Genomic DNA, 13,395 nt, shown 5'->3' with positions numbered 1-13,395 from the left:
CAGTACACTTCGGCTTTTGAACTGCCCAACTATCTCTTAGCTAGAATTTGCTCATGTAAGCATTCTTGCTTAAATCAAAGGGGCTCAGGAATATTAAATGGATTAATTTACATAAATATACATATGAACTGAGGTTGAAAATAGAAGAGTCTTCTGCGTTAAGTGATTGCAAAAGGAATTTATCTCCTCATCTTCTCTGAGAAGTGTCATTGTTTATACCTGGAATGCTTTACCTTAGAAACACTTGGTAATGCCTTTCTGAGCATTTTTCAAGTGTTACACTCAACTGTCTGATTCATTTGTATGGCTAATTAAAAAGGTAATCAAGTGTATGGCTGAGAGTCATCACAGAGAAGACAATGTAGGAAATTTTCCATTCTGTGCATACATTATCAAGAAAGGGAGTGTTTTCTGTGTAAGGGATGCGAAAATCAGGACCTGCACGTATGTATTTAAAAAACTTTGCTGTAGGTACATTCTCGCCTATGGTCTTCCTTAGCTAGCAGAGAGTGGTTTTCTCTGTGATGTCTGGGCAAATACCCTAAAACTATTGCATTTGTAGGTATGACAGATTGCATTTTAGCAAGTGAGTAATGCAGCAGACTTAGAGAGTTTGAAAGTCTGCTTTTGTTTCTTTGTTTTCCTTTTGTTTGATCATTTGAAACGTGTTAGAATTGTTGATGTGCAAATTTTATTGGAGGAAAAAAGAACGGTCACAAACATCAGACCCAGCAATTTTGACCATTATGACAATGACATTAATTTATTTATACTAGAACGAAAAAATACAATGTATTATGCTTCTTCATGAGATGGTAGGAGAATTGTAGGATACTCCCCCAACCTTTTAGTATATTAACATGTGGATGGGATTGTGTTCCACCGACACTGCTGTTGGAGCAGCCTTGTTAAAACAGTGAGAAAAGAGCCACAGAAACGTGTCTAGAATAGGTGAGTTAGAGTTGCAGGTGGGCCTTGAGCTCCTTTCAGGCACCTACCCAGTGGCTCAGTCCTTTAAGTACCTTGCCATGCTGAAACTGTCCTCAGGTTTTGAATTCTCTACCATCTCAGGGGGTTTTTGGAAGTTCACATTCTCTCATGCTGTTTCAAAAGCGTTACTACTAAGTAAAGTATCATAGTTTTTTATCTTCTGAAGGTTCACTCTTGGTTATAATTAAATTTGTTGGTGTTTATTACCAGCTTTCTTTAAAATCTGCACATTTTACCACAGTTTCCAAAACCTTATTTCTCTCTAGCTTGCCCATCAGTGCATGAGGGAGGTACGTCGAGCTGCTCTGCAGGCCCAGAAAAACTGTAAGGAAACTCTACCACGGGCACGTCGCCTTACCAAGGAGATGCTTCTCTATTGGAAAAAGTACGAAAAGGTAGAAAAAGAACATCGTAAACGAGCTGAGAAAGAGGCTCTGGAGCAACGCAAGCTGGATGAGGAGATGAGAGAGGTACAGCTAAAATACAGATTGCTGATAATTAATCTGTTGAGGAGACACAGAAGTGACTGGATAATTTGAGCTTCTAAATCCAGGCTATGAAATTCAGTTATTTGTTCTGTTTCAGCAGTATTCCACGCATTTCTTTTGCTGTCTTCGAACTTTTTACATAATCCTTCTAATGTTAGCTAGAGATGATAAAAAAAGCTTTTGAACTGCATAAATTCTTTACAAGTGAGTGAAATGAAGGAAGAGGTAGAACAAGCAGCATGTGTCTCACAGACATACCTAACTCAGTGTTGGTAAGGACCTTTTGTGATGGCTTGTACATCGTTCTGGGTCCAGAAGGCGAGCCGCCTTTCCATTCACATTGAGTTTTCTTGTCTTTTTTTTCCTGTTGGTTGGTTTTTTTCCCTCACAGTGAACTGATATTGTAATTTATGTATGGGGCACAGAATTTTTCTGTGATAGCTTTTTTGTTGGCCAAGTGACAGCTTCATGGACTCCCTTACAGAGGAATAGGGATTGAATTTAAGCAGCAGCTTCCTTGCCAAAGCTCTCTAGTGGATGTATAGTTATTACCTTACAAGTGTCGTAAATAGCTGAGGTTGAATCTTTAGGATACCTGATGTTTAGTTTTAGGCTCAAATTGTGCTTTATTTAATGTGTTCCTCTCATTTTTGAAATTCATAAGCATTTTGTGAAGTTTTCAGCTTAGATTAATAGACAACTTCTAACTGTAGCATTTTTAACCAGAACCTAAGAATGAACAGTTCCTGCAACGTCTTGCTGAACCCCAGGCAGTTACAGTATCTCAACTGTATTAGCTAGTGATATATTTCATGTATTCTACCATAATTCTTTTTACTAGTAAGAAACAGAATGTTGGAGTTCGGTTGCTATGAGAGGGTTTTCTTACTGTTCAGTTCTTTTAAAATCCTGTTTATTTTTGCAGTCTCTTAATTCTTCAGTGTAAACAAAACTTATAAGCTTTCTTTTATTAGATTATGGTGTTCTTTGCCTTGATTACTCAATTTGAAAGAACTTTACAACAATTTTATATTTTAATATAGATGTTTATGGTGCTGGTCAATATTCTTATATGCAAATAGTAGTCTAGCATTTTGCTATCACTGTGATGTACATAATATCATCTAGATAGATTAGTTGCTGATACATTATTAAGTTATTTCTTTTCCTTTAATGATATTAATATTTTAATCATTAAACCTTTGTCCTATTTTTTCCCTTCATCTGTCTTTTTGGAAATGCTCTTTTCTTAGGCTAAGAGACAGCAGCGAAAACTTAACTTCCTGATCACACAAACTGAATTATATGCCCATTTTATGAGTCGTAAACGAGATATTGGACATGATGGAATACAGGAGGAAATCCTACGCAAACTGGAAGACAGCTCTACCCAAAGGCAGATTGATATTGGTGGAGGAGTAGTGGTCAACATCACCCAAGAAGATTATGGTAAGTGATTGATCTACAGTCCTTCTGTGCACTCTGAAATTTACTGTGCTCCACACGTTATCGTGCAAACTTACAATTTCAAACACAAAAACCTTCTGTCTAAGAAACACTGCTACGATTACTGGTATTTATCTGTGTGTTAATTTGGGTGATTACTGCTGCAGAGCTCTGACGTGGAGATGTTGTTTTCAGATAGTAACTATTACAAGGCCCAAGCTCTGAAAAATGCCGAGGATGCTTACCAGATTCATCAGGCCCGGGTATGTATTTTTTGGATCCATAAAGTAGAAGAGAAAGCAGAGTAATAGGTAGAGGCCTCAGAACCAGCATCTTTCACAGCAGCCAAGTCAAGTAGAGTTGTTTAATGCTGGGTGCAGTATTTGAATCTAATCCCATTGCCACTTTCTGTGGTGATCAGGCAGAAAAATACCTTATAAAGATTTGGGCTATAGCAACAGGCTTATTTTCTGTTAGTTTCCGGCAGACATCCTGTGTCTCAATGCGAAGAGAAAAACCTTTTACTATGTAGTCTCTTGGTAAATTAATATGTTCGTCATCTTATGCATACTTTCCTCTTCCTGTTTAGACGAGATCATTTGATGAAGATGCAAAGGAGAGCCGGGCAGCTGCTCTACGGGCTGCTAACAAATCCGGTACTGGCTTTGGAGAGAGCTACAGTTTAGCAAACCCATCTATCCGGGCAGGAGAAGATATTCCACAGCCTACTATTTTCAATGGAAAACTGAAAGGTTACCAACTGAAAGGCATGAATTGGCTGGCCAACCTATATGAACAGGTATCTTAGTTACTGTTTAGTTTTTAAGACTTCTAGAGTAAAATTGGTTAAAGACATTTAATGGTTTTAAAAGTAGACTGTGTATACTAAATCTGTAAAGTCTTTAAAAGAAAGGAAGCGATCATGTAGGCCACCTATCGGTATTCTTGATTATTAAGGAAATAAGAACTTTGAATGGGACATTAAGTCCAAGATTCTTCATGTGGATGTTTATACAACTGTTTATCACTTAGATTATACACTGAGAAAACTTACACTGCTCGGAACCACATACTGTTTCAGGCTTGGTAAACTGCAGGCAGCCTCGACCTGGTGCGTGAACCCAGCTGGTGTTGTGATAGCAAAGTGCAGACGGGCTGAGAAAAAAATCAGCCCGAGTGCAGTTGAGATAAATTGTCTCTTAGTAGTAGACCTAAGAAACACCAAGTTGTTTCAGAGTTTTTACACTGGGGCTGTTCCCCCTAAATTCAGTTGCAATTGTTCTGCTAGTCCGGTATGGATAAAAAGTAGTAAGGTAAAGGTGTTCATTTATGGATCTTTTTCAGGGCATCAATGGAATCCTGGCAGATGAAATGGGTCTGGGTAAAACAGTGCAAAGCATTGCTCTCCTTGCACATCTGGCTGAGGTGGGTGAATTATAGCTTATTTCTGGTCGGTGTGCTTGATAGCAGATGCACACTTTTCACACTTGAAATAAATTCTAGATTAGAAAGCTTAAATGTCTTACAAGGCATTTTAGCTATGGCATTTCCCGTTGTTTTAAAGCTACACCTCTGAAATGGTTTGTGTATGTCAATAGGTGTGTGTATGTAGATAACGTGTGTGTGTATGTAGATAGAAGTATATCTATAAATAAAAATAGAATTTTCATTTGTTCACAGTGTAATATCTTTTCACTTGCTCTTAATGTGAAAGCCTGGTAAGAGAACAAGTTGCAGACTTCATGATTCACTGACTTCTACAAATCAGAGAAACATGTAGAAATGAAGACCAAATTCTGAGCTTCATGGCAATCAGTGTGGATTCCCATATTTATGGGTTTTTTTTCAGGAAGCAGTTATTCTTCTGTGCCAAGACAGACAAACAAAACAGAAAAAAGCGATGGGAGCTTACTTCTTTATGCAGAAATAGATACCTTAATTAAAAAAAAAAATCTTGATTGGCATCCAGTCACTTTCCTTAAGTAGGAGATACCAGCCAAGTGATACTGAGAGCAGAACTAGCTGCACTAGTGACCAAATGACAATTATGTGCGTTTGTTCGTGTTCCTTTTGATAGCGGTTTGCTGGCACTGTCAGCCACAATAGCGGGCAGGTGAGCAGAGCCGAAGGCTCTTGAGCTCATCTGTACGGAAGAGAGAACAGATTGGCTTGTCTCCCCACTGCAGTGCAACTTAGAATTTTTGAAAGCCTACACAGGGATTTTACTTTTTCTGGCTCTCCCCCTGTGGGCCAGCTTTTAGCTACCAGTATCCTAATGGCACAACTTGGTTACTCACCAGAGGGCATTCTGATGTGACATGGTGGACCAAAGCTTGCCGATGCCGCCTGAAGTTCTTTTCCTACCCAAAATGACAGGGGCTGTTAGTAACGCAAAGGTGGCAACTTTCAGAAACAGAGGAGTGAGCCAGATGGAAATGGTTTTGGTGGTTCTGGTTTGCTGTTACAAACTAAGGCTTAGTTAAACATTAAACCTGCTCTGTTTATCAACCTGCTGTGCTGGAAGGAAGTTTTGTTTTGTTGCATGTAGTTCCTTCTCTTATGTAGCCACTGTCATTTAGTAGTTGTAAAGCTGTATCAAACTGTCTCTGTGTCCCTTTTTTTCCTTTTTTTTTTTTTTTTTTTTTGATGTGTATATTCCAGAGAGAGAACATCTGGGGACCTTTTTTAATAATTTCACCGGCCTCTACTCTTAACAACTGGCACCAGGAGTTTGCAAGATTTGTACCTAAATTTAAGGTAATAAGCATGTGCAAGAAAGTTCTTTCTCTTTTCTCAAAAGCAAACTGTTTTTTTCTTCCGAATTCTTTGTCACATATGGATGCCTAATTACCTTGGAATTTGAAACGCTGTAATGGACTTGATTCTGATTTTTTTTTTCTGGCATCCTGTTTTTTGTTTTTTTTTTCTGGAGCATTCAATTATCTAGTGTTTAAAATGCTCTTATTTTAATTGTATGATTTTACTTTTACAACAGCTTAAGGACACCTTTTCATTGAGGAACTGAAGCGGGGCGGGGAGTGGATGTTCAGTTCTAATATGTATAGACCTGCCAGCAGATACAGGAACAATATTTCACTCTTAGATACTGTCTCTAAGGTCAGAGAAGTGTTTTCAGTCATTCATATGAATTTGGGTAAAATATTGTATGTGAAAAAAGCAACTCTAAACAGATTAGAGGGAAGGAGAATTCAGTTGTTACTACAGAAAAAATAGAAGAACCATAGACATACAACTAGTAATCAAGAAAAAGGAGAGAAATTAAGGACAAATAGATAAGAACAAAAAGATTGTAAGAATTGAGTTCTTCAGGTATATTTTGGATGTGAAAACATAGTAAGGTAGAAGCAAGGAATGATCAGTTACTGAAAAACAAGATGGTGTTCCCTAGTGAAAAACATTGGAGAATTGCAAAGGAAGATTTGGAAAAAAACATGTACTGCTGGAACAGTGCTGAAATTTTAGAAGCTTGCAGTTACATCTGCAAAGAAGAATAGATTATGGTTTAAATATTTGAGTTGTTAATGCAATAAACCTTTCATGTGGAGAGGTCTTGATCAGCTTTTTTTTTTTTGAACATCTGATTTTCTTTTCTGTAGGGAACATGTAAGAACAGTAAAAGACACCTTGTTATAAATAACCAGTATACCAGTAACATCCAGGCTAATTGTTCTAATGTCTTGGCTACTTAATAGATGAAAGAAAAGACTCGGAAGTATTACTATAAGCAGTATTTGATTTCTTGGTGTGTGGTAGGGCAGTATTAAAGGACTTACCTGTTATCATATAACTAGCTCTGCAGGTTCTTGATGGGACCGTATGTTGGTTATGGTGGTGTATAGTTTGAAGAGAAGTTGTGTTGGAATATAGTTTAATACTGGATCATTCAAGTGGCTTATATTTTGGTATAAACTGGGATTACTGATGGAATAGAAATGCTTAAGTTAGTGAGGACTTGCTTCCACAAACAAAGAAACAAAAATGAAAAATAGCCATTGTATATATTTGCATAACCCAAACCAATAGAGGGATCCTGACTAAAAACCCTGGTGTAGAAAACATTAAAGCACTTGGTCATTTGACCTACTTAATTTCTCCCATTTCCTTTAATCAGTTCATTGTGTAGAACAGATGAGCAACTGTTCATGCTTGCTTCTTCTCATGAATGATATGCAGCAAACATTTCAAAAATGCAGTCAGGATGCTTATGAAAATATATTTACCCTTTTTTGATTAAAAAAAAAATCTGTTTCTGTCATTTTATATAGCTTGTCCACAGGGCAACATGTTTTAAAAATAAGTTTTCTAAACCTGTGATTGTTACATGTTTATAACTTTGATCAGTCTTTTTCAACCAGTTTTGTTCTTGCTTCTAATAATACAGAAGTGTGTGGTGAATTATGCTTGTAGTAAATCACAGTGAATTAATTTCTGCAGATCCATGGCAGAATATGTGAACTAAAAGGCAGATCACTTTTTGGTTAGTCTGATGGTTTTTAACTTCCATCCTTGGTTCAAAACAGTTGAAAGAATATTCAGCGAAAGGCACTTTAAAATTTGGAGCTTGTCAGTTGAAGGATGGAGATGTTTAAGACCTTTAACACCCTCAGAAACCAGCTTTCTCGGTTTCAGTCTTAGTGTAGTCCTTTCACCAGTCAGAAGATGGCAGTACAATATTATTAACCAGTAACTCTGGTTTTGCTGCACTGCAAAGATCTGTTCCAAGTAATGGGACCTATGAAATTCTTAGCCATAAATGGATTCATGGATTTCTCTGATAGTAGTGCCTACTTTTTGGAATTCTTGTATTAAGTATGGCCAGACCAGATGTTTTAACTTCATCTAAAATTTGGGGGGATAGTTCTGAAATAAAAAAAGAGCAACTGGACAACAGGGAAGATTAAACAGGAGAATGAGCCCCCTAGGCCTGTAGGGTTAACTTTGGCAGTTGAGGGCAGACCTCTTTCTGCCATAAGTGAAGTATCATTTTTAATTTTTAGAAAAACCTGACTAGGTCTAATGTGCTGCTGGGTTTTTTGAGATCCTCAGCATGGTTTGATCTAGTTGTCGTACTAGGCATAATTTGCTTCATACCTTTGTCTGGAATACTCTGAAGTATTTTTAAGGGCTTTCTAATTTTTCTCTGTGTTAAGAAACATAATTTCCCTTTTTGTTGTTTTGGAGAAAGAGGTCTGTCTTTCTCATTTTGTAGAATGCGTAGTATAAAATTCTAGAGCACCTATGTACTTTTTTTTCTTCAAAAGTTTTTCTACTTTTGTGCTGTTCCAGGTGCTACCTTATTGGGGAAATCCCCATGACAGAAAGGTGATCAGGAAGTTCTGGAGTCAGGTAATGCCAGCGTGCCCATGTGCTTCAACCATCTTTGTTATTTGTGCAGAGTAAACCAGAAACTGTTGCTACACCCCACCAAGCTGAACGATGTGTGGATACAGAGTCCTGTTTCTTTGTCCATGTAGTAGCATTTTCATTAGGATAATGAGACAAAAGGCTTTTCTTGTGCTAGAGAGCAATACAGTACAGGGCAGTTCAGGGCATTGTGGGGTTCAGTTGAAGAAACTAGAGCTCTGTAAATAAAGTGAGAAGTTTCAGCGTCAAGGACTGTTTATTCTGTTTGAGTAACATAACTCAGGATGACGAAGCCTAGCATCCCTGCAGGCCTGTCAGATTGTTCCCTATTTAACAAGAGCATTTTGTCAGGTTCAGTGCCTGGATCTTGTCTGGCACATTAAGAAGCATCTGAAATTGTTCAGGGACTAATGGGCTGAAGTCCAGGTCCACCAGCTGAATAACCATACTGTAATTAATTTTAAAAGTCAGCTGGGGTAGAAGGCAGTAATAATGAGAAAAGATTATGAAAGCGTCTGAAGTTACGGTATACACAAGCGAACTCTTCACAATGTATTGACATTATGCGGATGTTTGTTTCTTATTTTGTGGTTCTAGAAGACGTTGTATACTCAGGATGCTCCTTTCCATGTGGTAATTACCAGTTATCAGCTCGTAGTACAGGATGTGAAGTATTTCCAGCGAGTGAAGTGGCAATATATGGTGCTGGATGAAGCACAAGCACTTAAGAGTAGCTCCAGGTAATAAATTAACTGGAAACAAAGTCTTCCTTCTGTATCAACCTCTTGAAGGGATCTAGAGAAAACATCAAGATTACACAAATGGATGTAAGTTAAAATTGACACACTTAAGACCCTTGAAGTATCTAAACTGGTTAAGTATCTGTACAACTCTGTGACGGTGGGTTGATGTACTAGTTTTTTGCATTTAGATTTTCCTTCTCCAAATATGTAAAATCTAATTTAAAAGTAATTATGAAACAGAAACTTATACAAAGTACGGGACAGTTAAACAAAGCAGTGTGAAATGCTGTTCACCTTCTTTTCTGACTACTCACAGAATTCTGCCTCACGAACAGCCTGTAGTTTCTAGTGCGTACTGCTTATATTGGCTCCATTAAATGCATTATTTTGATTCCTTCTTCAGTGGCACTTCCAGGCACAAATGAAGGTCAGAACCCTGAGCTGCAATCTTGGCTGCAATCAAGCACAATCTTTGTCATAAGACCCTGTGCCAGAAAGTTCTCTGGTTGTTTTTAGCGATAGATTTGTCCATCTTTACTTGTGTAATTGCTTTCCCATAACCTTTGCCCAAGTTGCCACTGTACACAGTAAATTAAAGAATGCTTTAGATGCAGACTTACTCTGACCCAAGTCTGTCTCTTCAGCATTCTTTGGAAACTGCCCCCCGCAGAGGATTGTGCCGCACAGCTCAGCGCTCCTGCCACAGTGGCCCATACACTTAGTGTAGCAAAGTCTGAAAAATATATGGCATTCTGATTCACAATAACTGTTTCTTTTGGGAAGTTAATTAGGCTGATGATGAGATTTTATTAGTATCCAAGCAGTTGTATTAGAAATGAGTAAAAAGATACTTAGAAAAATAAATTATGCACGTTTCTTTGTAATTTGTAAACAGCTACTTCTTCCTGTAATTGTCTTTTGAAAGACTGCGGAGTAGCTGTGATAGTTTTACACAGTGACCCCCAAAAAATGATTTGGGAAGGTCACTGGAAGCAGTTGGTCTTAAAATACCTTATGTTTCATATCCTTCCACAAATGACAGTTTTAATGATTTTTCTTATTCATCAGTGTTCGTTGGAAGATCCTACTACAGTTCCAGTGTCGAAACAGGTTGTTGTTGACTGGGACCCCAATTCAGAACACGATGGCTGAGGTATTTTTGAGCTAGCAAGAGTGGACTTTTCTTTATTACCAGAATATATCCTAAATATATGTGGACAGTTTTGAAACCTGTTGTGTTTGTGTGGTTGTGGGATTGTGCTTGCAACAAACCACTGACAAACAAACATGGAATCAGCTCTGGGAGGGGAAATATTGCAGATGTGCCACACATTCAGATAAAAATAACTGAAGATACCTGGTGGTTAGTAATACCTAGATTACACAACGAAATCTAATTCTTGTGGCTTTTCCTTCTGTTGGCTGCAATAATTGTGCCACGCTCTGCTGCAGCAACGACGGTGGTAGCTCGTGCAGTGGGGTGCAGAGGTTCTGTTCCCCCTTGCTGTTAGACCTCTCACCTGTTGCTGGTGACACAGACTGGGGCGTGGCAGTGCAGGTAGGCTGGACACAACCAGCTCTTTTAGGTGAGTTTGTTGGGGGTTTCATTTCGTTTGGGTGGTCTTTTTTGTTTGTTTGTTTGTTTTTAAATAAAGGCAGTAATGGTTTCTAGAAAAAGGAAAGCTGTTGCTGCTGCTGATACAAAGAGTGTGTCTACACAGGAGGTGTCTACACAGACACTACCCTCCAAGAAGGATGCAGCCACCCAGGTTTCTGGCTGTGCAGAGTGTCTGTGCCTGGCATTGGTAACAGAGGATGGTGTGGGAGGCACCTGTGTACGATGCGAGCAGGTCAATGACTTACTGTGCCTAGTGGCAGAGCTCAAGGAAGAGGTGGAGAGACTAAGGAGCATTAGGGAAAGTGAAGTGGAAATTGACTGGTGGAGTCAAACCCTCTTGGCTCCTAAGGGTGTGCAACCAGAGATGGTGAAGCCCCATCCTTCCTGCCATAAGGCGGATGGAGCAGAACTAGCTGATGAGGGGGAATGGAAATGGGTCCCTGATCGGAGAGGCAAAAGAGCACTCTCTCAAACACCATCACCACCCTTGGTGCCCTTAACAAATAGATACGAGGCCCTGGACCCAGAAAGTCCATCAGAGAACAGCCAAGAAGATCTGCCTGGAGAGCCTCCTAGACAGACCTCATTTACAAAAAGAATTACAACCGCAACTATAAGGAAAAAACAAAGAAGGGTGGTTGTAGTCGGCGACTCCCTTCTGAGGGGAACAGAGGGCCCTATATGTCGCCCAGACCCATCCCACAGGGAGGTCTGCTGCCTTCCTGGGGCCAGGGTGAGGGATATCAATAGAAGACTGCCGGAGCTAATTCAGCCCACAGATTATTATCCCCTGTTAGTAGTCCAAGCTGGCAGTGAGGACATTAACAGAAGAAGTATCAGGGCAATTAAAAAAGACTTTAAAGCACTGGGTCAGTCAGTTCATGGGACAGAAGCACAGGTGATATTTGCCTCAGTTCCTGTGCTATCCGGAATGGATGAGGAGGCAAATAAAGAGAGAAACAGAAAAGCCCATCTCATTAACAGATGGCTAAAGGATTGGTGCCACCATAAAAATTTTGGTTTTTTTGACCATGGGGCAAACTCCATGGTACCTAGTCTCATGAAATCAGATGGGCTTCATCCCTCTGGGAAGAGCAAGAGGACTATAGCCCATAAGTTGGCAGCACTGATCAAGAGGGCTTTAAACTAGGTTTGAAGGGGGAAGGGATTGAAACTGGGCTCTCCAAAGATCAGCCTAAGGACAAAAAGCCTGAATTAAGAGTGAAATCAGCAGCCCACTTGAAGTGCATGTACACTAATGCACGCAGTATGGGCAACAAACAAGAGGAGCTGGAAGCCATCGTGCAGCAGGAAAGCTATGACATAGTTGCCATCACAGAAACGTGGTGGGATGACTCGTATGACTGGAGTGCTGCTATGGGTGGCTACAGGCTCTTCAGAAAAGACAGGCAGGGCAGGAGAGGTGGAGGGGTGGCTTTATATGTTAGAGAGTCTCTTGACTCTGTTAAACTTGAGGTCAGTAGTGACAAGGTTGAGTGCCTGTGGACCAGAATCAGGGGCAAGTCCGACAAGGCTGATGTCCTTGTGGGTGTCTGTTATAGACCACCCGACCAGGATGATGAAGGAGATGAATTATTCTACAAGCAGCTGGCAGATGTCTCAAAATCGACAGCCCTTGTTCTTGTGGGGGACTTTAACCTGCCAGATATCTGCTGGGAGCTCAATACTGCACAGAAGAGGCAGTCTAGGAATTTCCTAGAGTGTATAGAGGACAATTTCCTTCATCAGCTGGTAAATGAGCCTACCCGGGGTAAGGCCTTGCTAGACCTACTGTTTACAAACAAAGAAGGGCTGGTGGGAGGTGTAGTGGTTGGCGACCGCCTGGGGCATAGCGACCACGAAATAATAGAATTTTCAATAGTTAGAGATGCAAGGAGAGCCACCAATAAAACCTCTACACTGGACTTCCGGAGGGCAGATTTTTGCCTATTCAGAAGTCTAGTTCAGAGCATACCCTGGGAAACAATGCTTAAAAACAAGGGGGCCCAGGAGGGTTGGACATGCTTCAAGCGGGAGGTTTTGAGGGCACAGGATCAGGCTATACCAGTGCGCCGAAAGGCTAGCCAACAGGGAAGACAACCGGCTTGGCTAAACAGGGAGATTTTGAAGGAAATCAGAAATAAAAAGAGAGTTTACAGACTGTGGAAAAAAGGGCTGGCTACCTATGAAGAATTTAGGAAAATAGCTAGATCGTGCAGGAAAAAAATCAGGGAAACAAAAGTGCAGTTTGAAGTTAATTTGGCCAATTCTGTTAGGGATAATAAAAAGTCCTTCTTTAAATATGTTAATAACAAAAGGAGGGGCAAGGAAAACCTCCATTCTCTACTGGACTTTGAGGGAAATATAGTTAACAAAGATGAGGAGAAAGCTGAGGTACTTAATACCTACTTTGCCTCAATATTTACCAGTCAAACAGATGGCCCTCAGGATAACTGGCCTCTGGAGATGGTTGACAGGAATAGGAAGCCAAATAGTCCCCTTGTATTCCAAGAGGAAATAGTTGGTGGCTTACTGAGCCATCTGGATCCTCATAAGTCTATGGGACCAGACGGGATCCATCCTAGGGTGATGAGGGAGCTAGCAGAAGAGCTCGCCAAGCCGCTCTCCATCATCTTCCAACAGTCTTGGCTCACTGGGGAGGTCCCAAATGATTGGAAACTGGCAAATGTTACCCCAATCCACAAAAAGGGCTGCAAAGCTGACC

At 40.1% G+C, this 13,395-nt stretch overlaps 1 protein-coding gene across 2 annotated transcripts in view; it reads left to right on the top strand.

Annotated features, from left to right (window-relative positions):
- INO80 (INO80 complex ATPase subunit) overlaps positions 1-13,395 on the top strand; it is a 74,566-nt gene that overhangs the window by 17,228 nt on the left and 43,943 nt on the right. For both annotated transcript variants that reach the window (XM_071809172.1, XM_065839572.2), the window contains exons 9-17: positions 1,257-1,460; positions 2,732-2,927; positions 3,120-3,187; positions 3,514-3,723; positions 4,269-4,349; positions 5,586-5,681; positions 8,232-8,291; positions 8,907-9,049; positions 10,121-10,205. In XM_071809172.1, coding sequence (XP_071665273.1) covers positions 1,257-1,460; positions 2,732-2,927; positions 3,120-3,187; positions 3,514-3,723; positions 4,269-4,349; positions 5,586-5,681; positions 8,232-8,291; positions 8,907-9,049; positions 10,121-10,205 — 1,143 coding nt within the window. The remainder of the gene's footprint in view (positions 1-1,256; positions 1,461-2,731; positions 2,928-3,119; positions 3,188-3,513; positions 3,724-4,268; positions 4,350-5,585; positions 5,682-8,231; positions 8,292-8,906; positions 9,050-10,120; positions 10,206-13,395) is intronic.

The sequence above is a fragment of the Patagioenas fasciata genome, chromosome 5 (genome assembly GCF_037038585.1).
Source record: "Patagioenas fasciata isolate bPatFas1 chromosome 5, bPatFas1.hap1, whole genome shotgun sequence".
Taxonomy (NCBI): domain Eukaryota; kingdom Metazoa; phylum Chordata; class Aves; order Columbiformes; family Columbidae; genus Patagioenas; species Patagioenas fasciata.
This window is presented reverse-complemented; position numbering and strand designations above follow the sequence as displayed.